Source organism: Drosophila takahashii, chromosome 2R (assembly GCF_030179915.1).
Source record: "Drosophila takahashii strain IR98-3 E-12201 chromosome 2R, DtakHiC1v2, whole genome shotgun sequence".
NCBI classification, from domain to species: domain Eukaryota; kingdom Metazoa; phylum Arthropoda; class Insecta; order Diptera; family Drosophilidae; genus Drosophila; species Drosophila takahashii.
The window spans coordinates 18,889,896-18,914,404 of NC_091679.1; the positions used below are offsets into that span (position 1 = coordinate 18,889,896).

The 24,509-nt window shown below is 44.0% G+C and overlaps 1 protein-coding gene and 1 long non-coding RNA gene across 2 annotated transcripts; both read left to right on the forward strand.

The window, feature by feature from the left end:
• The first annotated feature begins 550 nt into the window (after positions 1-550).
• On the forward strand, positions 551-2,510 carry LOC138912201 (uncharacterized). The gene is made up of 3 exons (XM_070212068.1): positions 551-628; positions 1,315-2,316; positions 2,352-2,510. The coding sequence occupies exons 1-3, from the start codon at positions 551-553 to the stop codon at positions 2,508-2,510; spliced, it is 1,239 nt and encodes a 412-aa protein (XP_070068169.1).
• A 6,979-nt stretch (positions 2,511-9,489) lies between these two features.
• LOC138912514 (uncharacterized) lies at positions 9,490-10,502 on the forward strand. The gene is made up of 3 exons (XR_011418067.1): positions 9,490-9,665; positions 9,715-9,952; positions 10,003-10,502. It is a non-coding gene; the product is annotated as an uncharacterized lncRNA (long non-coding RNA).
• The last annotated feature ends 14,007 nt before the right edge of the window (positions 10,503-24,509 follow it).

Sequence of the window (24,509 nt, forward strand, 5' to 3'; positions counted from 1 at the left end):
AAGCGAATACATATCAGTTACTATTTTCATAATAGTTTCAAAACTGTGGGCGTTAAAGGGGGCTTGTGGGCGTTAGAGGGGGCGTGGCACCTTTTTGAAACAAACTTGCGCTGCGTAGGAGCTCCTAGAATATTCATGCAAAATGCCAATCTTCTAGCTTTTATAGTTTCCGAGATCTCAGCGTTCATACGGACAGACAGACAGACAGACAGACAGACAGACAGACGGACAGACAGACGGACATGGCTAGATCGACTCGGCTAGTGATCCTGATCAAGAATATATATAGTTTATAGGGTCGGAAACGCTTCCTTCTACCTGTTACATACTTTTGCACGAATCTAATATACCCTTTTACTCTACGAGTAACGGGTATACAAATGAACAGAAAATTGGGATTGCTTGCTGGTATACCTGTGCGCCAGTAAGTTGCCCAGGTTGACCCTTTCCTTGTGGGAACAATAATTTACATCAAAGTCCGATATTCCTACATGGGATGAGATGAACGCGTTCCTTAGTAATAGGTATAGAACCTTAGAAGCCTTAGGATATGAAGCACTGTCTTGGTAGTCCGTCAACTTCCAAAAATTCGCAAGGTACGAAGAAGCTTCACACCTTTGAAGCCAAAGTGAGTACCAAACCAAAGAGCTGCGATTTGCGCTCGAAGGAGAGACACCCAGTGCGGTTGTGCCTTCGCTTCATTCAGATGGCAATCGAGGCGCGGGAAAGCTACATAAAAAGGAAGCAGTTGTGCTTAAATTGCTTCGCAAGAGGCCATCAGCTCCGGGATTTTTCCAGTAAGCACAGCTGTTTCTTATGCCGAGGGAGACATCACACGCTTTTGCATCGAGGCAACCCTTTTTCCAACAATCCAAGTTCCTCTGGAAATTCGAGATCTGGACCCGATCCTCCGGCGGGAGGCTCAGACAATCCCGATGAACACTCAAATGTACAAGTCTGTTGTGCCTCAGGCTCAAAGGCAGTTCTCTTGGGCACGGCAATGATTGACATATGCCACCTCGGCACCCATTTCCGAGCTCGCGCTCTGATCGACTTTTCATGTTAGTCAATCTGCCGTTCCGCCCCATTCAAGCTCAAGTATCTGGTTTAAATCAGGCCGTTTCTGCCCAGTCAACACGGCTTTGCCATTTCGCCATTCGTTCTCCTACTAGGACGGGCCTGCAGTTAGACACCGCAGCGTATGTTCTGCCAGAACTAGCTGGCAGATTACCCTCACATTCAATTCCACAAGATGTCCTGAGAGATTTGCCAAACCTTCAATGGGCAGATCCCACATTTATCCGGAGTTCCCAGATAGACGTTCTTATCGGAGCTGATATTCTCCCATCCGTGCTGCTGAGCGGCACAAAGACCAACATCTGCGGATCTCTTTTTAGGCAAGAGACCATCTTCGGGTGGGTGCTCCCTGGTCCAGTGTCCATGTCCACAAGTAACCGAGTCTCAGCCTTTACGACTCAAGTTACAAAGACAAAGGAGGCGTCCTTAGACAAACTTCTTACTAAGTTTTGGGAGATGGAAGATCTACCATCAAAAATGGTAAAAGAGTCCGATTCCGTCTGCGAAAGTAATTTTCTACGAACCACAACTAGAGAAGCAAGCAGGAAGTACGTAGTGACGTTACCGTTCTGCGACTCCGGTCATTGTGGATCTGAGTTGGGTTACTCAAGGTCTATATCACTTGCTCAGTTTCTGAGAAACGAGAATCGTTTACGAAGAGACACTCCATTAAATGAGCAGTACAACTCCGTGATTCAAGAATATTTGGATTTAGGCCATATGAGAGAGGTTTCGCCCACTCACAATTCTCCAAACTACTACCTCCCACATCATGCGGTGATAAAGCCCGAAAGCACTACCACGAAACTGCGGGTGGTATTCAACGCTTCCAGCCCTTCAGCAAATGGGACTAGCTTGAACGATGTGCTTCATGCCGGTCCAGTCCTCCAATCTGACTTAACAATTCAGGTTTTAAAGTGGCGCTATTTCAAGTATGTCTTTAGTGCAGACATCACGAAAATGTATAGGCAGATCTGGGTCGATCCAAAGCACACGCCCTTTCAAAGGATTCTTTTCCGAAACAAGGAAGGTGACATTCACGATTACGAGCTGAAAACCGTAACATTCGGTGTCAATTGCGCGCCCTATCTCGCCATCCGAGTGCTGCAACAGCTGGCTGATGACGTCGATCAGCAGTTTCCAAAAGCCAGTCACATAATCCGGAACTTCATGTATGTTGATTACGTTTTAGCAGGATCGAATTCTCAACAAGAAGCTCAACTTCCCATCCAGGAGTTAGTAACCGCTTTGAATTCTGCCGGTTTTCGGCTTAGACGTCAAACCACAAGGGGGTCTTAAAGGACATTCCGAATGAGCATCTTCTCAATGCTGAGTTCCTGAATATTGATGCCGAAAGCACAGCCAAAACTCTCGGCATTCGCTGGAGAGCAACCACCGACGAGTTCTACTTCGTGCCCTCACGGTTTCAGTGACGCTTCCCAAAAGCCTATGGAGCTGCCCTGTATGTCAGGGCTGAAGTCGGTCAGCAGATATTGACTAATTCGCTTACGGCAAAGACCCGGGTTGCCCCTGTGAAAACCGTATCCCTCCCTCGACTTGAGCTATGTGGTGCCCTATTGCTGGCAAATATGGCATCCACCATCCTTCAAAATATGCTGATGATTTCTTTAAACGTTTTTCCAGACTAGACAAGGCTTTACGAGTCCTGGCTTACGTCCAAAGGTTCCTAAATCGCTGTCGTAAGGCTCCGGATAGCCAGCTCAGTAATCGGGAAATCCGAGAGGCTGAGAGGTCATAATACTGGCCCAGCGTGAAGAGTACGCGCTCGAGCTTCGATTGTTGCGAAGTAAAAGATCCATACCTGCATCAAGCCAAATTGCTTATTTGTTCCCATTTATAGACCAACATGGCCTCTTAAGAGCATGTGGTCGCGATGCGATCCAAATATTGGATTCCTAAAGTCAAGTATCTGGTAAAGGGCGTGGTGAATTCATGCAAGGTATGCACTATTTATAAGAAAAGACTGCAAACCCAATTAATGGGCGATTTTCCGACTGATCGAGCCTCTTTTTCCAGGCCATTTACTTACACCTGCGTCGATTACGCCAGCCCCTTTGAAGTTAAAAACTACCCAGAGAGAGCATGACTCATCACTAAGGGATATGTATGTGGGTTTGTGTCTTTTTCTACGAAGGCCATCCATTTGGAAGCCGCCTCCGACCAGTTGTAAGGTTTCTAAGTTTCTAGCAGCGTTTGCGCGTTTATTAGCTAGAAGAGGTTGTCCTCAGCGCGTCCATTCCGACAACGGAAAAACCTTTGTGGGTGCCTCAAGTCTTTTTTCCCGTGACTTTACGCAAGCACTGAAGGAGTCGGTGACTGATGCGTATAGCCATCAGGGACTCGTGTGGCGTTTCATACCAGCAGGAGCTCCTCATATGAAAGGCCTGTGGGAGGCAGGAGTAAAGAGTTTTAAAACTCTGTTTTACCTACCTTCCTTACCTACCTTTTAGCCTACCTTCATTCCAGACCGCTTTCTCCGATGTCAGAGGACCCGACAGACTACCTGGCACTAACGCCAGGTCATTTTCTGATCGGGGGCCGTTGCTTTCCACGGCGAAGCCTCAAATTAAAGGCGAAGCCAAGTCAATTATAAATCGAGAGCAACATCTCAAGGCCCAGCATCAACAATTTAGTTCGCGATGGAAAAAAGAGTATCTTAAGGAACTCCACAAACATAACAAGTGGCTAAGTCCATCCAGAAATCTACAAATCGACGATTTGGTGGTCATCAAGGACGATAACTTGCCATCAAATGACTGGAGGCTCGGCAGAATCGTAGCTGCTATCCCAGGAGATGATACTTGAGTACGCGCCGTAGATATTCTTACTTCTCGTGAAACCATCCAACGTCCGGTCCACAAAGTAGTTCTCCTTTCCTATGGAGGCTAAGGCAACCTCTAAATCTCCACAATAATGCCTTCTGTTCCCGCTGCCCACCCCGCAAACATCACTAAAGCGACTCCCTTTCTGATTTGTTTGTTTTTTTATTTTTCTTTCAAGTAAAAGTTCAGAATGGCTCCTCGTCGCCCACGCACTTCCCAGACCCTCCTCAGCAGATGTTCTCAAGGTATAAAATCCTACCGCTGCCGAGTCTGCCAGGGTATACATCCGCTACGGAAATGCAACCGATTCCTGAGGCTCAGTTCAGAGAAGCGTCTCCGAATAGTACTGGTGAACAAGTACTGCCACAATTGTTTGGCTCATCAACACTCTGGAGGGAAATGCCGCAGTGGCGACGCCTGCAAAAACAGGACAGGATCATCACACCGTGCTCCACATGCACGAGATGCCCGCGATAACTCGCCAATCGCCTTTCCAGCAACGACACCAGTCGCCTTCCTCGCAACGTCGCCGTCCCCGATCCAGCAGCAGTCACGACAGCAGCAGTCATCCGCATCGCAGTATCGGTCGTCATGCCCACCCGATCAAACTCGGCCCTCAAGTCAGCAATCTGCGTCGATAGTGGCCCCATCCGTGACCTCGCTCCTGCAGCACAGGAGTCTACATATTCTTCCGACGGCCATTGTGGTCATCGACACCGGGGCCAATTGCTATGAGACGGGCGCGCTTATCGACCCGTGTACACCCGTGAGCAGTATCGACAGCTCTCTGGAAGAAACTTTTCGGCTGCCGACCACGAATGTTGGAGACGAACGAGTGTGCTCAACGACCATCCGGTCGAGGTCGGGCGACTTTAACATTGACATGGTCCTGAAGATCGACAACAGTCTGCGGATCCGAACACCGATTCGTGCGCTGAGCGATGAGGTTCGGGCCAAATTCAATGACATCCGATTAGCCGATGACCAATTCCATTGTCCGGCCACCATCTCTCTGGTGTTGGGATCAGACGTGTACCCGAGAGTGATCCAAAAGGGGTTCCTAAAACTTCAAGATGGGCTGCCCATCGCTCAGAGCACGGCGTTTGGGTGGATCGTGTCGGGAGCCTGCCGTCAGTCCTGATGTCCTGCTTCAAGGAACTCTCCCGCGGGGGGGGAGGGGGGGGGAATGTTCGCGCCAAATCAGCGCTTCCCGATTCTTGGGAACCGGCCCTGGAGTCTTAACAGCCGAGAGAACAGTTTCCTCCAGATCGCTCGCATCTCGCTCTCTCGTACTGTTAAGGGGTATCCACTCCGCTCTCCAGGCCGCTCCTGAAACTTCCACTCCGTACCTTTAAGATAGTTCTAATTTCCAAGTGTAACCGAATACTCGAAAGTTGAAGTCAATAAATCGGGAAGTTTATAAAGTGAAACGAAAACATTTCGGCCGTTTGCATTGACTTCTCGGGATCGGTACCACCACACAAGCCCTACTGGAAAAGCCCGCCCCCGCCAGTTCACATATATAAATGAAGGATTCGTCCTTTGAATCCATCCGAAATCTTTTTGATTCTTCCATCCAAATGTTCTATAGCATTCAGCTTGTGCTCCGCGGTACGAGCATGGGGATTCCATTGAACTCCCACCGGGATAAAACGAAGGCATGACTCACAATATTTTTGGGCTTGGTTAATCATTTTGGTTTTATTAGTGATTTAATCGACCTATGTTTACTATTGAGTATTGAGTACCTCGAGGTAGAGCACTGCACGAGTATACTCGAAATGCCCTTTGACTTAAATTTCAGCTCAGCTCAGCTCAAAAATTCTTACGTTGAGCTGTTTTTTTGATCGAAAAAAAGCAAGTATAGTGTTTAGTAGATCAAGTAATGAAAATGCAACATATGTATTGTTCAAGACTGGTCGTGGGAAAAGTATTAGAAAAGTTATCCTCGATGGACCGCGATATCTTGAGAATGGGAAGGCATTGTTGGGTTCGATAGTTCTTGTAACCGAAATTACAAGGTTCTTAAGATCCATTGAGGATCATATTTTCGCGATTTTTGACCACCATGCCTATCTATAAAAGAATATTACACTATCTTCACCTAAAAAATTTAACATTAAAGGATAAACGATATATTTGTTCTCTTATTATAAATTAATTATTAACCGGAAATATTTGACACTAGACCCTGTGACACTAGACACGAGCTGTTCGAGTTGTTCGAGTAATATGAGCTGTTTGACTTGTTTGTTTTGTTGTTGTGAGCTGTTTGAACTGATCTGTTTTAAAGGTATCCGTTAGGATCAGCGTCACTAGCCGAGTCGATATAGCCATGTCCGTCTGTCCGTCCGTATGAACGCTGAGATCTCAGAAACTACAAAAGCTAGAAGGTTGAGATTTTCCACACATATTCTTGGGCTTCCTACGCAGGGCAAGTTTATTTTAGCCGGGCGCCACGTTCCACCTAACGCACACAATTGCCTACTAACGATTTTAAAATGTGTCTGGCGCCCACACCTTTAAAGATTTCCGTGAAGTATAATAGCAATTTTGTTGTGTCGAAATGTAGAAGACATTTTTCAAATCGAACCATTCATTAAAAAGTTATACGCAATCAAAAAAAAGTTAAACTATTTTGTATAGAAATTGTTATTGGAATTGATTTATACTTTACAAAGCACTATGGGGCATTTGACCACCTTGGTTGGCCAAAACCCATTTTTTAAAAGTCGTTAAAACGAAAAATGTTGATTGAGGATGTGTTAACAGAAGACCATTTAACAATGTTACGTTTAGAGAAATCCGATAGAGGTCGCCTCTGTTAAGTTAGAAGCTGTTAAATCAGCTGTTCGAAATTCAATTATCGGGCTGTTGTATTTCGACTTTTTGCTTGCAGTTTTAAAGTGCTTTAAATTTGAGTTTTTAAGCAATCTAAGTAAACTTTTTGGATTGGATTTAAAGGACTATGCTATGTACTAAGTAGTTGTGTGGTTAGACGACAAAAACCAGACGGATTTTTCTTATAAATAAGTGTTAAAGGGAGTGGTCTAACAAGTACATTTTCGTAAGAAAACTATATTTCAAATGAAGCAACAATGTAAGTCCACCGGAGTCCACTTCTGGAACCTATTGGGATTTGTAGATTATTTAATTGTTGTTAAAATGTATATGGTCAGAATCGCCACTTATTGCCACTTTTTCTGTAATTTAATTTTTTAAACCATAACCTCAAATTTCACACACTCCTATCGTTTGCACTGGTTGCTAAGGAAGTAAGGACTTTTCTGGCTTTAAATTATTATCAAAATAGAGTAGAAATACTTAGCTTTGTAATTGACTAACTTAAGTGGACTTTAGCGGCTTTAAAACGAAAGTTTCGCTACAACTTGAACAAAAAGTCGCACAAATGTAGAGCAAATTCTTTCCTTGTCACCTCTTTTTGAGAACTTTAGGATATAGTCATCCTATTTGTACGAAACTTTTAATATTGTTTTAAGAACTGACATAATTGCTATTTCTAAAGTTATGTGCATTTATCTCCAAAAACAGCAACGATAATTTGGTCGTTTCTATGGCAGCTATATGATATAGTTTTCCGATCCGGATGATTCTCATATATAATATGCGTATGGATAAAAAATGGCGACTGGTAAACTTTCAAGTCAATATCTTTTGAATTGACCGAGTTATTAATTTCGGCCAAGAAAAGTGGTCAAATGCCCCATAGTGCAAAGTTACGCAATTGAACACCCTAAATATGTATAATATATAATAATTTTAAACTGGTTACAATATTTTTTTATTTGAAAGAACACTGACTGTCTTTAGACAAGTCTCAAACTGAACTCGCTTCTTAACTTAAACTTCTTTGATGATCATACCTCGGTTCTGAGCTTTAGAGCTTTCTATGAGTGGAATTAGCTTTAATTGAGTGAGTTTTAAAATGGCCCTTTGGATTGTTGATTGATAATGCACCGGCGACTCAATCCGATTGTTTAGTCTAAATCTTTTGGGGATTTTTTCTCATGGTAATTTTCCATTGAGGGTCCGAAAAGTGTGGGAACGAACTGATAACGTAATTTGATTCGTTCTGGATGTTTAGTCTAAAGCCTGGGTACATTTGCAATTAGATATTGGCTGGTGGCGAACTAAGGGGCTCTGCGAAATAAGTCCCCAAGAAATAAGTCCCCAAAAAATAAATGAAATAAGTCCCCAAAAATTTGTATGGGGACAACAACAACGATTTTAGATGTCATTTTGGGGAAGTATTTCATTTTTTGGGGGAAAAAAAATTGGGGACTTATTTCATATGCAATAAGTTCCCAAAAGTGGATATGAAATAAGTCCCCAAACCCAATTTTTGGGGACTTATTTCATTTTTCTTGTTTGACAGAAAATAGGTCTAAGTGTGCCAGGCAACGCCTGACAGCTATCACATCATAACCTAGCCTTGGTTTACTAGTAAGTCGCTCAGTTCGCTTATTTACATTGCGCGACGTGTACGTGAACTATGGAGTGCGAGAGAATTATAGGTCTACGCCGAACTGGCCATTTGTTTTATGTTAGAGAGCAAAAAATGTTGTATATGAAAAAATCGAGTTATAATAATATAACAAAACTAGAATGCCGAAAAAAAACTTGCCGCGCTCGGTTAAATCTTTTGGAAAACGGTACCTGCGAACTGCCTACAAAATTTATTAAACATAACCATGAAAACGAGGAAGAGGCGTATTTAAAAATAATGGCTCTAAATGATATGAAACAACAATGTTCTAACGTAAATGGCGTTCTAGGAGCAGAAAATAGTGCCATCAGTTGCATTCGATCAGCGTATCGTAATACCTGCGAAAGGTATTTATTGATATTGTGCTTATGCAACTTTATAAAATATTAATTATTTTGTAGGTTCCCAGAAGATACAAAAAACATTGAGTTTGGCAAAATTCGACGCGGCTTACAATATATCGCTAGCCAAACCTTCATTACTTCACCTCAACTTCCAGTGCAAGTTATAGAGGCATTCAATTTTGAGCATGTGTTGACTTCTTTTGGTCTAACCAAGAATATGTCAAATCCACTGCCATTCTTTACCGCTTGTATATTCGAGGAGGAAAAACAAGCTTTTTGCATATTTTCCTCTTTATAAATAATAAGTGGAATAAAAGAAAACATACCTCCACAGAATAGAAAATTCCTAATGGATGGAACTTTTAAAATAGTTCCAAAAGGGTGCTTTAAACAGCTACTTGTTATTTATATTCAATATTTTGAGGAGGTAAATAACTGCATTCTTTCCGAACAAATAGAATATTAATGAATTCATAAATATATAATATTTAACATGCTTAACGATGGAAAGGTCAAGCTGCGCCGCAGGCGGGCAGTTTTTTTTTTAAAAATCGCGCGATTTTTAAAAAAAAAATTGCTTGCCTGCGGCGCAGCTTGATATTGAATAAATATGATTTCATATATACTTATGGGTAATATTATAGACTTTTTGCTTTTTATAAGTTCATGAAAGTTGAGGGTGTTAAGAATTAAACCTTTTCTTCTTAGGAATTTCTCGAATTTTTTGTCATTTTAATGAATAAAAAAAAATAAAAAATGTTATGAAGAATTATTACAATATATCAAAGAAAATGTATTCGATTTGGAGCCTTCAACAATAATAACAGATTATGAGGCAGCCATGAGAAAAGCCATCCGAAATGTGTATCCCACAGTTAAAACTGTTGGTTGCTGGTATGTAAATTGCCGTTTTTATTTTCGATTACATTTTTTTCGTTTTAAGGTTCCATTTTTGCCAAGCATTAAGAAGAAATATGAGCAAACGCAAGTCCTTGCTAGAATTTATTAGGAATTCAAAACTAGCTAGTTCGGATTTTCACAAAATATTGGCTTTACCATTGCTACCTCCGTATTTAATTGAAAGCGCTTTTCACGAAATCAAGATTCGAATTTTTATGTTTGATGTTAACAACGATTTTCGCAATTTTTTAACTTATTTCGACAAGCAGTGGATTAAGAAGGTAACACCTCTTAACGTAAAATATTAACTTATTTCTGAAATTGTAATTAGGTGGGCTGCAATAACTTTTCAGTGTATAAGGAAAATACTCGCACGACAGCAGCTGTGGAAGGATACAATGGTGTTTTAGGGCGTTCTGTGTTGCCAAATGGCAATTTCTTTAAATTTGTTAAAGTTATTCGGGACGAGGAATACTTTAAAAGTCGCCAATTTATACAACTAACTGAGAGTGGAGGTTCTTCGACACATAAAAGACGAAAGGAGAATATTGAAAAAGATAAAAAGATTAAGGAAGCAACATTGCTATTGGATGAAGGAAAGCTAAATGCAGCTTCCTTTCTTTCTCGGATGGTGTATAAGGATAATGACATTTGTGCCAACATGATGGAAAAAGAGAACATTTTTGATGATGTAGATGACGATTCGGCAGACGAAAATTCAGATGAGGAGGAAGCCGCTAATAATCCGATAGCAACAACTGACGATTGTAAATGTGTGGTTTGTTTGGACTTGGTTCCAAATATTTTATTTTTTCCATGCAAACATTTTAAAACTTGCGCTGAATGTCATCTAAAACTACAAGGAGAAGCAATTGCAAGTAACTTAGAGCATTACAAGTGCCCTTATTGCAGAAAAGATGTTGAAGATACCATGCAAGTCTTTATTTAATTTTAAATAATTTAAAAAGAAAACGTAAAATACACACATCAAAAGAACTAAAACAAATTTGGGGTGTTATTTTTTTTTTTGAATTGGGAACTTATATTTCATATGAAATAACTCCCCAAATATTTTGGGGCCTTTTTTTTTTGTATTGCCGACTTTTTGGGATTGGGGAGTTATTTCGTTTTTTAAATTGGGGTCTTATTTCATATGAAACAACTCCCCAATTTTTGGGGCCTTATTTCATTTTTTTTTTGGGGACTTATTTCGCAGAGCCGAGCTAAGGTTATCTGAAGGGTGAACTCTGGGATGGTGTATGTGTGTGTAAGTGTGTGGGCGTATGGACATGGACATAGAGTTATGTGGAACAATGGATATGTCACTCCCCCATTCTTTGAATTTGGCCTGTCCTCAGGTGGATAGTGTTGGGTATAGCATTACATTTTCCTCTATGTTAATTTGCTTTGGTAGAACATTTACAATTTCTGTACTCTTTTGTGTATCTTCCTTTGGTTTTACATATTTTACAATAAGTTTTCTTGGTATGCTCTTAAATTTATACAATAACAAAGGTTGTTAAAGTGATTATTTGGAATACATTATAATATTTTGTGTGTGATTCTATTATCTCTTTCGTTTGAATATAAGATAATGGTTCTAACTTTGTCACATTGTTATTTACGTAAACGCTCTGTGTGTAATCTAACATTGTATTTGAAAGAGTGAATTCATCTAATTGTACTGAACATTTAAGGATTCTAACAAGGTTACTTCCAACTATAAAAAATTCTTTATTAATGCAATTTTGATTTAATAATGTTTTAGGGATATTCCATGTCAATTAAATATTTGGTTCAACATAATTAATTTGGAAATTTTTATATGTTTTGGTATACTTGCATTCAGTATTTTCTTGTTTAATTTTTCCATTTAAACATTCGTCAAATACAATTTTTCCTGTTTCTTTGTTAAATACTTTATCTTCATATAAGAAATATTTGTCGAATATATTTTTTGTTAAAATATTATTGCTTTCATCGGGATAAGGAATAATTTCAAAAACGGGCGATTTAACTATCTCTGAAGGAATATGGGAAATGATCAAAATTTCATTTGTGTCTGTTTTAAGCCAAGTGGAAGTTTTGATTTTCAACAATTTCTCAGGGTTCACGTTTTTTAAATAATCATGTTTAAATAATTTTGGATTGAATAAACCTAGTCTTGTCAGTTGCATCCCTAATTCGATATCTTCTACGTATTCTGTAAAGTGTTGTAAATTAAATATTAAAACGCTGGCTTGTTGTTCCCTTTCTCCGTCTGCCTTTAATTTATTGATTACTTCAATTCCATTATTTATGACATCGATAATCATATTTAAATCTGTGTTCTGAACACTAGTATCTACTAAATTATTAATTTTTTCTTCCATCTCATCTTTATCATCTTGGTCTAATGTTCCGAATAGGTATTTATATACTGATCCTACAATATTGGATAAACCTCTCTTACTGCGTTTTGCTAATGTAATTCCGTTAATTTCTCTTTTAAGTTTTTTTACTAGATGTCGGATTTGTATTACGTCATTAAATTCATTAGCTTCTTTCAAAAGTTTGTTCAGTTTTTGTTATGTTTACACTTAGATAATGATATTCATAATTAATCGGGATATCTATTGATCCTGTTTTAAATACCAGATATCCATTTTGGGCCTTAATGGGATTTATTTCAATGCTTGTTATTATTATGGAGAAGGTCATTGTTTTCATTAAGTTGTTGTTGTTGGGTCCGTTCATTTTCTTCTGCTTGCCTGGAATTATCATCGTATTTACTTTTATTAATTTTCTTCTTCTTTTTAAATTTCGATTTATAATGAATCTTTCTTCCCCTATTTGTTTCCTCAAAGTGTTTTTCGTCAATTTTTCTCAAGGTTCCTGTCTTCTAAAATGGATTTGTAGTTTTGGACTTTACTAAAGGTGCTTGTCTATATTTTGTGTCTATTTCGTAATCGTGTTGTTTTTCATTTATCTTTTCAATTCTATTTATTTTCTTTTCTTGTGTATCGTATTCAGGAGTTCCTGCATACATAAATATGTTGGCTGGTACTTGATTTGTAGCATTATGTTTTGTTTTATGATTATAAATATACAGAATTAGTTCAAATTTGGTATACCTGTTTTCAATGTCCGGTTCACTTCCTATGATTCTCAGCTTCTCATTTTCCATTTTATGAAATCTTTCTACGTCCGATATACCGTTTTTACTTGTTGTTACTTGAATTTGTACTCCTTCTGAGTTTAACCAATTGTGTAAAGCTACACACATAAATGCTGAATCCTTATCTGCTTTGATTTCTTGTGGTTTTCCCATTTCGTTAAATACTTTCATGATAGCTCTTTTAGCTTCTAACCAATCCCTACTTGTGACTTCTACTAAAGTAGCAAATTTTGAGTAAACGTCGATACATGATAAAAATTGTTGGTTACCCAACATATAAAAATTCATGACAAATTTCTCTCTTATATTTTGAATTTCTGGTGTAAGTTCGAATGTCAATTTGGTATTTCTATGTTCCGTTTTAGCAATGTTGCAAATTTCACATTCATTTATTATATTCTGAATTAATTTTTTATAATCAGGGAAGTAATATTTTTCTCTAAACCATTTAGTAGTTTTTTCGATTCCTGGATGTAAGAGGTCTTTGTGTCGTTTCTTTAAAGTCTGCGTATGTCAGTATGTCTTCAAGTCTTGCCGTACATCTTACTAATTTCGTCAAATGACTTGCATTTATAATTTCCACATAAGCTTTTTGGAATATAAGAAAATCTGAATCGTTATGGAAATATATTGCGCTCTTCTTGGTACATAGGTATTCTTTAATGATCTCTTTTGCTAAAGTTTCCGTCATTTCTTTATAAATAATTTGAATTTTTAATTTGTGGAAATAAGCATTCATCTCCTTTAATTACTTCAATTTGTCGGGAAAAATAATTAAATGGTCTCTCGGTTATAGAAATATAGTTTTGGTTATCTTCTTGCGCACTGTTTTCCACTGCGTTTCCACTACTGGCTGTCTCTTCTAGTACATTTTCCTCGATATCATCTGTAAACATATTTTCTCCTATTTTGGTCCTGGATAAAGCGTCGGCAACATAATTTTCTTTACCTGGCAAATATTTAATCTGATAATCAAATTCGTTTAATTTTATTTTCCACCGTTGTAGTTTCATATTTGGTTCTTTTATATAATTTAGCCAGACTAAAGGTTTATGGTCGCTTAATATTTCAAATGACCTTCCGAATAAATATGATTTAAAATATTTGGTAGCCCATACGATTGCTAAAAGTTCTTTTTCAATAGTCGCGTAATTTATTTCGTGCTGAGGGTTATCACACTGCTTGGTTGTGAACTCGGGTGGGTCCGGTCAATAACGCCCCCTGGTGGCAGAGCGCGACACTGAAAGGACGATCGCGCTGCTTGGCAGTGGACTCGGATGACTCCGATTGGAGTTGGCTGCGGGGCTACGGGAGGGGTACTCCGCCGGGCGTGAACGGCGGCGTGAATCTGCTCCTGGTGAGCTTGGGGCTACGGGGGTCGTCCACTCCGGATATACTCGGAGACTACAGGTTTCTACACTCCGGGTATTCTCGCAGTCTACTAGGGTTCTACGCTCCGGATATTCTCGGAGATTACTACGGTTCTACGCTCCGGATATTCTCGGAGATTACTACGGTTCTACGCTCCGGATATTCTCGGAGATTACTACGGTTCTACGCTCCGGATATTCTCGGTGATCTAAGGGGGGGGGGGTTCTACACTCTGGCTAGGCTCAGAGTCTACGAGGATTCTAAGGAGAGAACTCTCGGCCGAAATACGTCGTGGGGATGTAAAAACCAAACACTCGCCGTAGATCAGGATCGAGAAAGGGGGAGGGGTGTGGGGGGGGGGGGGGTTAAAAGAGGAAGAGTGTACCAGTAAAGAAATAACACGCGGAGTTGTAGTTCTTCGATTTCAGTGCTATATTTGATAGTTATTATGGCTGCAGCCCTCACAATCACTGTTTCTTGCTTACGTGTAACGCTGGTGGCGGTGTAGTGGAGATGCGGGGCACTGCGAATGAGGGGGGTACGGCGTCTGGCGTAGATTCTCGGCTTGTAAGGCTATCTCTATGTCTCGGTACTCGTGTGTCGGAGGGGTTCTCGAGCACACGTCCACTCGCGGCGAAAGGTCGAAACGAAAGAGAGCGAGTCAGATTCCTAGAGATCGCACTACAGCTTGCGTCGTGTTCCCTGAACTAGTTCCCTGTTATCGATGGTGTTATCGATCGCCGCTCCCGCGAGTGCGATAACGGGTTAAGGGGGTTCCGTCCAGGGTGTGTGTCTTGGCTTCAAATTTAACCACCAGCTGACTTAGTTTCCTTAATTACTATTATTTCAATTCATGACATGGGGACTTCGTGTCCAAACTTATAGCTACTTACACTTATAGCTACTTACAAAACTAAATACTACTAGGGGTGACTTCGATAATCCTCGGCACGATTTACAAGATTTGTACGCCCTTGGTTTAGGGCGTTACATCCCCTCCCTACTTCGGGGAAGAAACGAAATGTTTCCCGCGCCGTTCGGTTTCAGGGTGACCTGATAGGAGCCCTCCTCGGTCGGGACCCGGAAGCGTTGTCGTGCGATGCGGGCTGCAGGACGTCGGACGCAGATGGCCTGCCAGACGGTGGTCGGGACTTGGCCGTCGGTAGTGTTACAGGTCCACCCCGCCGGAAGCGGGTGGCGCTCGCTACCGGGGGATGAACAGCGTTCGGTGGCCAAGTTATCCATGGTTGGGGCTGTCGTTGTGGTCGGCGGAGTGTCGACCTGGTTCGAGAGCCATTCATGTGGCGGCAAGAGGTCAAGGGTCGTGGGCGACATTCCCAACACGGTGTCCGATTCTTGTCCGCCAAGGTCGAGTGTGGGCTCGGCCGCCGTGTCGGAGGGTGTATCGGTTGGTGGTGGCGGATCCGGTACTAGGGCGAGCGTGGGCTCCTTCCGACGAAACCGTTGCCCGGTGCTCTCGTCGTCGTCGCTGGATGCGGATTCCCACTCCATGGCCTTGCCCGTAGGGTAGCGTCGTGGACCGGACTCCTCCTGTGTGGTGGATGTCCCGATCGAAAAGGACGTCGACGGCCCGCGAGAGAGCGTGGTGGATGGTCCGATAGAAACGGTCGTAGTCGGACCGCGAGAAAGCGTCGCGGTCGGTCCACGAGGGAGCGAGGTGGGCGGCGCTGGTCTCATCCCTTCGTCCTGCGAGCAGGTCAGATCCACCGGGGTTTCCGTCGGGAATCCGAAGTCTTCGGCTCTGTTGGTCTCATCAAGCCCCATAATGCACAGGTGTACGGGGGACGGCGGGAAGGGCACGATGGGGTCATCGGGTGGCCGATATGGTGCCTCTACTTGGACCGTTTCCCAGCTGGTCTTCATCAGGTAGATCCAGGACCCTCGGTGGTACCCGTAGCGATCCTCGCCCTTGTAGACATAGTGGGCCGCGCCTTCCCCGTGGTCGTCTTCGTCCTCCCGGCTGCTTACCGAATACGCGTTCGTGGCTTCAGAATCGCTGGCATCTTCGACGTAGGGTTCTTGTTCTTCCCGTTCGTCCTCATCGTCACTGGGGTAGGGGTTCGGGTGATCCCGGTAGCTTGCGCTGCGACCGCAAGGGTTATAGTCCCTGCCGCTTTCCGCTGACCCGGCTGGGCTCGGGTAGCATTCGTAAGAAGCCGGGTAGATCCGATGTCCGGCCGCGTCCTTGTAGTACGGTTGTAGTAAGGTTGTTCCGCACGATCTGGAAGATCTCCTTCAGGCGTTCCTCTCTCTCCGATGGGCTCGCGGGCGTCGTTGCTGTTCCGGGAGTTACGCTGTCATACCAGGATCCGGGTAGCCGTGGCTCTCTAGCTTGTAGAAGAAAGGCTGGGCTATACCCGGTCGATTCCGAGACACTTGTGTTAATCGCGAGCGAGAGTTCCGGTAGCAACATATCCCAGGTGTTCTGTCCATTTTCCACGTACTGGGCGATCATAGTCTTCACCGTGCGGTTTGCGCGCTCGGTCGGATTCTCTCGCGGGCAGTATGGGGCAGTGAATTGAGGTTCCACTCCCGTTTCCTTGAGGAAGTCTCTGAACGCCTTGCTGGTGAACTGTGACCCATTATCGCACACCAGTTTCCTCGGGGCTCCGAAATGGCCGATGATCCGTTCGCGGAAAGCTCGTATCAGAGTCGCCGTACTTGCTCTGCGTAGGGGTATTAACTCGACCCATTTGGTGAATATGTCGAAGAAGACGAGGAGCATGGTATTCCCCTCTTTGGAGCGGGGCAAAGGTCCGACGAAATCCGCACACAGAATGCCAAAGGGTTCGCTAACCTGTCTCGTTAGCATCTTTCCGGCCTGTTGTCGCTGTTCTGACTTGTATTTCTGGCACGGGATACATCGTCGCACATGTCGTCGCACGTCGCGGAACATCCCCGGCCAGTAGTACCTCTGCGAGATCCTGATGATAGTTTTCCTAATGCCAAGATGTCCGGCGGTGGGGGCATCGTGGCATTCATGTAGGATTCGATCCCGATGTTCGGCTTCTACACACAGCTTCCAGGGCACATAGTCCTGGTCGTCTGGGCGGTGGCCGAGATGGCGATATAGTTCTCCGTTTTCAATGATGAAGTCGGAGAACTTCTGTGGGTCGTCCCGAACGTCCTTCATCTTTCTTTGCAGCCACTTGCACTGGTGCTCGCCGTCCGTGAGTCTCTGTAAGTGTTCTAGTGGTTGCCGGGAGAGAGCATCGGCTACCACGTTATACTTCCCGCGCCGGTAATGTACATCGTACTGATATTGCTGGAGCTCTAAGGCCCATCTGGCAATCCTTCCGGTGGGGTTTTCGATCTGGTCCAGCCATTTCAGGGCCAGGTGGTCGGTGATTACATCGAACCTGTAGCCTTCGAGGTAGCATCGCAGTTTCCGTATTCCCCAGACGATGGCCAAACATTCCTTTTCCGTGGGTGAATAATTCAGCTCCGCGGCATCGAGCTTGCGGCTGACGTAGGCAATGACTCGCTCCTGGCCGTCGATTTCCTGGGTTAGCACTCCCCCGAGGCCGTAGTTACTGGCGTCAGTTTGGAGCGTCATTTTAACGGAGAAATCTGGGCACGCCAGCACTGGTGCGTCTGTCAGCAAACCTTTCAGGAGGTCGAATGCATCCTGCTGCTCCGATTCCCACTTCCACCGTTGGTTTTTCCTTAGCAGGTGCGTCATTGGTTGGACCACAGAGGCAAAGTTGGGCACGAATCGCCGGTACCATGAGGCCATCCCGAGGCATCTCCTTAGCTCCCGTAAGCTAGTGGGAGGGCTCAGGTTTCGCACCTGGTATCGGTGTGGATACCCTGGTCACTGATCACATGTCCAAGGTAGGCCAGTTTTCTCTTGAAGAAGGAGCACTTTTCCTGGTTGATGCGCAGGTTAGCTCTCCTCAATCGGTCGAATACTTTGCGTAAGTTGTCCATGTGTTCCCCTAGACTGGCTCCAATGACAATAATGTCATCGAGGTAGGCGAACGCGTATGGGTCGAGGTCTGGTCCGATCACGCTATCTAGAGCTCGCTGAAAAGTTGCCGGGGCCGAATGCAGCCCGAAAGGCATGACGCGCCATTGAAATAGGCCGCGTCCGGGTACCGTAAAGGCGGTACATGGTCGGCTATCTTTGGCCACTGGTATCTGCCAGTATCCGTTGCGCAGATCCAGGGTCGAAATGTATCTCGCGTTTCTCAGTCGTTCTAAGATGTGGTTAATGCGCGGCAACGGGTACGCGTCCGGAATTGATTTCGCGTTTAGTTGTCGGTAGTCCACGCACATGCGCCACTGGCCGGTTTTCTTCCGGACCAAGACCAACGGAGCACTGTGCGGACTACGCGACGGTTCGATACATCCCTGCTCCAGCAACGCGTCTACTTTCTCGTCTATGATCCGTTGCATGGCAGGGTTCTTTGGGAAATAACGTTGTTTGATCGGCCGGTAGTCCCTCATGGTGATCCGGTGTTCCGCTATCTTCAAATCGCGCTAGCTGTTCACTAAGGAACGCTTGGACCTGCGGGTTAGTCTCGCAGCCGCGTTCCTTGCCCTCGTGACTGAGTGTTTGATTCCCCTGGGACACAGCGCCCGTATCTGATGTTTCTTGAGGCTTCTCGGCGGGTTCCTCCCGGTGTTTCCTGTCGTGGTCCTCGGTTGCCATGCTGGTGTTTCCTCCTGTGGTGCCGTTCGCGTCTTTTCCCTTGCAGGTTGTGGCGTCATGCGTCTCCCGTACGCTATGCCGCCCTTCGGGTGCATCCCTGTCATGCTGTGGCCCTGTCTCGGAGTTGGCTATACCTAATTGAGGTCCCGTTCGAAAAGGGTTCCTTTTCTGGGCTATTGCGGAGTCGGCCAAGGGCTTCAGGTGAAAGGGGTTATTCACGGCAGGCGCCGGTTGTACGCGTTCCTGTTGCTTGGGAGCTGTAGTGGCTGTATCCCTATGGGGTTCCCCCACCATCCGTCGTGGGGCTGCCACGGGGTTTTCCTGGAGCTGCGTTGTAACAGGAGAAGCTGCCGCGCACACCGCGTTCGGTGCGCCGCTTCTCTCGAGAGACTCCTGGAGTTGCGTTGTATCAGGTGAAGCTGCCGCGCACACCGCGTTCGGTGCGCCGCTTCTCGCTACGGGGTTTTCCTGGGGCTGCGTTGTAACAGGAGAAGCTGCCGCGCACACCGCGTTCGTTGCGCCGCTTCTCGCTACGGGGTTTTCCTGGGTGTCCGTTGATGGATGTACGTTGGCTGTGCTGGGCGTAGCTTCGGGGCTGGGTGGTCCTCGCGATCGGAGTCGAGGTGGTGCTTCTGGTGGATTGCCTTGATCGTCAGGCCGTGGTTCATGGTACCTAATCGTCTGACCTTCTCTGGGTCTTTGGCGGGACAGCGTGAGGCTTGCCGTACCGCATCGGAGGGTAGTGCCGATCGAAGCGAGGAAATCCATCCCTAGGATTAAAGGTTCCAGCATGGCGGGCATTACTAGAAGGGGGACCTGAATTGTCTTCCGGGCGAGCGTCACGTCCGCAAGGAGTAACCTCGTTACTTCGACTCGAGACGTGTCAGCGAGATTAATCTGTGTGCGAATCTCCCTAAACTGATGTGGCTGACCGACTACGTCGGCGATGTCCTGACTAATGAAACTCCTCGATGCCCCGGTGTCGATGGTGGCTAACCGTACGTGTCCGCCAAGTCCGACTTCCGCGGCGATCCTTTCTCTCTCTACCCTAAGCGGTACGGTTACTGTCGGTTCTCCGGTGGATTGGGTCCCGACGAATTCCGCCGGTTAAGGAGACCCATCCCGTTTCCCGGTTGTTGGCTTCGACAGCATTCGACTGTGCGGACGTCCCGTCGTCCGCAGTCCCAACAGAAATACTGTCGAGGATTCCGGCAGTCACGGCTGAAGTGTCCCGGTGCTCCGCAATTTCGGCAAGCATCCCGCACATCGATTCGTCGTTCGGGTGCGGTCACCCGGTTAACCCTAGCTGGCGGGGCAGTTCTGGGCTCTGGAGATGTACGAGGTGGGCTCCGCATGGGGCCTCTCTCAGCGAACGTAGACTGGGTCTGTCCTTGTGAAGGGGGCCGGCACGATGTCGGATTTTTGATGGCGGGATTATAGTTGTTCCTCCCGAGGCTCCGCTTCTGAACGGCCTCGAACTCGGTGGCCAATTGGGCTAATTCCCCAATGGTCCGGACCTCACTGCGTCGGATATACATCAGGTATTCCGGCGCGACATTTTCGTATAGCCTATCCAGCTCTTGGGCTTCGTTGTAGCCCGCATGGCGCATGAGGACTCGAAGATCTAGCATAAAGTCTTTAAATGTTTCCCCTTCCAACTGCTCACGGCTCCGAATCTGGTCGTCTAAGCGCTGGAGGTATCGGGGTGGGAGGAAAAATCTCAAGGAATTCACGCCGAAATGTGATCCAATCCGCCCCTTGGAGGCGGCTTGTTTGAAACCATTTGTCTGCTCTGCTCGTCAGCAGCTCTGCCATGGCTCGAGGGAGGAGCCCTAGTTCTATACCGTAGGATAAGGCCCGACTTTCGACCTGCTCGATGAAGGCTAAGGGGTCTGAATACCCGTCAAATTGGAGGCCCCATTTACGAATTCGTTCGGGGACGCAAACAATCTCCGGCGATTCCGGTCATGGCTCGGCTCCATGAAAGTTCCTTGGTTACTGCCGACCGGAGAGGGGACAGTAATCGTGAAGCTAGGGGTAATTCGCGCTTGGTCTACGGGGGAGGCACCGGGGGTTGCTCCGGCGTTTAGGTTCGGGGCGGGGCCGCTGAGGCCGGTTTTGTCTTCCCCCAAAGGGGCGGGGCTCGGGGCACGTGAAGAATATTGTCTTCCTAGGTCGGCTAGTCGAGCCCACACCTCTTGGGTTTGTTCCGAGTCTCCAACTAGGGTGACAAAGTTTCGCCGCAAGTCGTCGACGACTCCCTCGGCGGAGAACCCGAACTCGGCAGCAAAGGCTAGTAATTCGGCCTTCACGCGGGAGTGAATCCACCGCGTGGGGACCCCGGGATTATGAAATAAGTGTGGAACGGACTCACCGGCAATCTTCTGGTCAGGGTCCATGTTTGCAGCGAGTCTTTGATGCGTTGTCTCGGAATGATGTCTTCGCTTGTTGGAGTCTTTATGGGGCTCCTTGGACTCACCGGCAATCTTCTGGTCAGGGTCCATGTTTGCAGCGAGTCTTTGATGCGTTGTCTCGGAATGATGTCTTCGCTTGTTGGAGTCTTTATGGGGCTCTTTGGACCATACGTTTGTATTTTCTCCGACACTCGATCGCGTGGGCTGTACGGGATCGCGAGTAAGCTCGTGGGCTTAACACCGGGCGCGTTCACTAGTTCGTTGGTTGTTCTCCTCGGTCGGGGCACTTTCGCGGAAACCGTTCGACTACGTCACTCACTCGGGGCCTACGCACTCCCCATACAGGTGTTAATTTTCCTGGTCTTTCTCCCTATCAGGTCCCTGCTCGGGCGCCACTTGTAACGCAGTTCTCTGCTAGCATAACAGATTGGTTTATGATTTTGTGACAGTACTGCTCCTATAGCCATGTTACTGGCGTCCGTTGTTAGAGAAAATGGTTTATTGAAGTCGGGATAAATTAAAATTGGGTCTGAGGTAATTAAAACTTTCATTTTTTCAAATGCTTCTATGTAAGGTTTGTCTTTAGTATTGATTGTGGCGCCTTTCTTTAATTTCACTGTCATTGGCTTTACGATATGTGCAAAGTCTGGTATGAATTTTCGATAAAATCCACACAATCCTAGAAATGATTTAATTTCTTTTGGAAATTTTGGTATTGGAAAATTTATAATGGCACTTATCTTTTGTGGATTTGGTTTAATACCTGTAGTAGTTACTACGTGACCTAAAAACTCTGTTTCCTTTTTCATGAATTCACATTTGTAATTTTAAATTTGCATCACTTAATTTTTGAAATACCTTTTTTAATGATAAAATGTGTTCTTCCAATGAAGTGGAAAAAATTATTATATCATCTAGATATACCAAACAATCTGTATAGATTAAATCTTCTAGTAAATTGTTCATACATCTTTGGAAAGTGGCGGGGGCGTTTTTAAGACCAAATGGCATTCGTGTGTATTCGTAATGACCGTGTTTTGTTGAGAATGCTGTTTTAGCTATTGATTCTGGTTCCATTTGAATTTGATAGAATCTTTTGGCTAAATCAATGGTAGTGAAATATTGACATCTTCCCAATTTGTCTAATATTTCATCCATTCTGGGTATCGGAAATTTATTATTGATAGTGATCTCATTTAAATTTCTGTAATCCACTACTAATCTAAGCTTCATTTTGCCTGATGCATCGCTCTTTTTTGGAACTATCCAAATGGGTGAACAATAGGGAGATTTTTATTTACGAATTATTCCCTGTTCAATCATTTCATTTATTTGTTTATTAGCTTATTCATCAAAGGTTTGAGGGTATTTATATGGCTTCCTATATACTGGGTCTTTATGTTTTGTTTGTATTGAATGTTTAATAGTACTTGTAAAAGTCAAATTCTCACCTTCCACAGTACAAGTATGTCATTGTATTCAAATAAAACTTTCTTTAAATTTTCTTTTTCTTCCTCATTCAAATGTTCTAATCTGTATTCATTGCATTCTTTTAATTCATTATTAATGGCAAAATTAAATGATTGGTCCTTTGATAAGGGTGGATTAAGGCATTCTAATGCGGTCTTATCCTCTTCAATCTCCTTTTTAACCGATGGTGGACTAAGGCATTTTACTGCGGTCTTGTCCTTTCCTACATCGTTCTCACCATATTTTATATAAAGTAATGTAAGTCCTAACGTCACTGTTTGTTCTTCGTAATTTATTTTTGCTTTACTTTCTTTCAAATAATCTCTACCTATTAAAATGTCAAAATTTTCAGAAAATTTATGTAAATAAAATTTTTGTTTAACACATTTTACATGGATCCAATGTAATACTTTTATTTAATTCCATTGACCCATTTATTGTGAATACTTTTAAATTTTCATCTTGTTCCTCATTATTTCCAAAATTCAGCGTCATTATATTGATAGACTAGCAGGGTCTGTAGCCCGCAGCTTCGCCTGCGGAAATTAAAATTGAAAATTAAGCATTGCTATTTCTTTGGTACTTATTTTAAATTTAAAAAATTCCTAATTATTATTCTATAAACCGAAAAAAGATTTTATCAGAACTTTTTCCCTTGATATCCGTAAAAACAAAAATATTTTGTCCTTTGAAAACTACTTAAAAAAACATGTGTCTTTTTTAAATCTTTTTAAAATTAGTAAGGATTGTTTGCATAATTTAACAGATGGACAAAACAGAAACAAACAGATTCCTTTTTCGACACAAATCCTTACACTAATTTCATTCAAAACATCAGTATTTTGTCCAAAACATATTACTTAAATATAGAATGTCATACTGCGTTGAGCATATAATTAAATTCCCAATCCATTGCCATTAAAGCCTAGAAACATTATTTGAAAAAAAAATTTCTTTAAGAAAAAAATAGATAGGATACGAATTTGATTAAATTTACATGTTAAAAGTATTAAACTCTTTTTCAATTTCGGAGAGTTTTGACTATTGCTGTCCCGCTCTTACCCAGATAAATTTATGCATTTTTTTGTATGAATTATGAGTGCAAAAATATGAATTTCAAAGCAGTACTTTATCGAAAACAAAGCAAAAAACTGCAAAAATATGGATTATCACGCCGCGTTAAGTATTGTAACGACCCTGTTTTGGGAGGCGGTATAGCTCGCCGTGGTCAGGGTTCGTGACAGATATTTATAGTTCCTCTACAGATCGATTTACCTCCCTTTCCCCAATAAGAACACAGAGGGATAGAACTATAAAGTAGGTGTGTATTTCGTAGTGATTTGTACAGTGGGTCTTTGTCGGGTGATGACGTGTAGGTGAGTCGACACCGCTTGCTTCGGACTGCTTGCTGTCGGTTTGGCGCTCCGGGAGGGACGAGTGGTGAACTGCTTGTTGTCGGTATCCGATGATACTGAAGCGATATGATGAACTGCTTGCCGTCGTTGATCCGACGCTACGGAAGCGTGTGTGATATTCTGATTGCCGTCGTTGATCCGACGCTACGGAAGCGTGCGTGATGATCTGCTTGCCGTCGTGGATCGATGCTACGGAAGCGATATGATGAACTGCTTGCCGTCGTTGATCCGACGCTACGGAAGCGTGTGTGATGATCTGATTGCCGTCGTTGATCCGACGCTACGGAAGCGTGCGTGATGATCTGCTTGCCGTCGTGGATCGATGATACTGAAGCG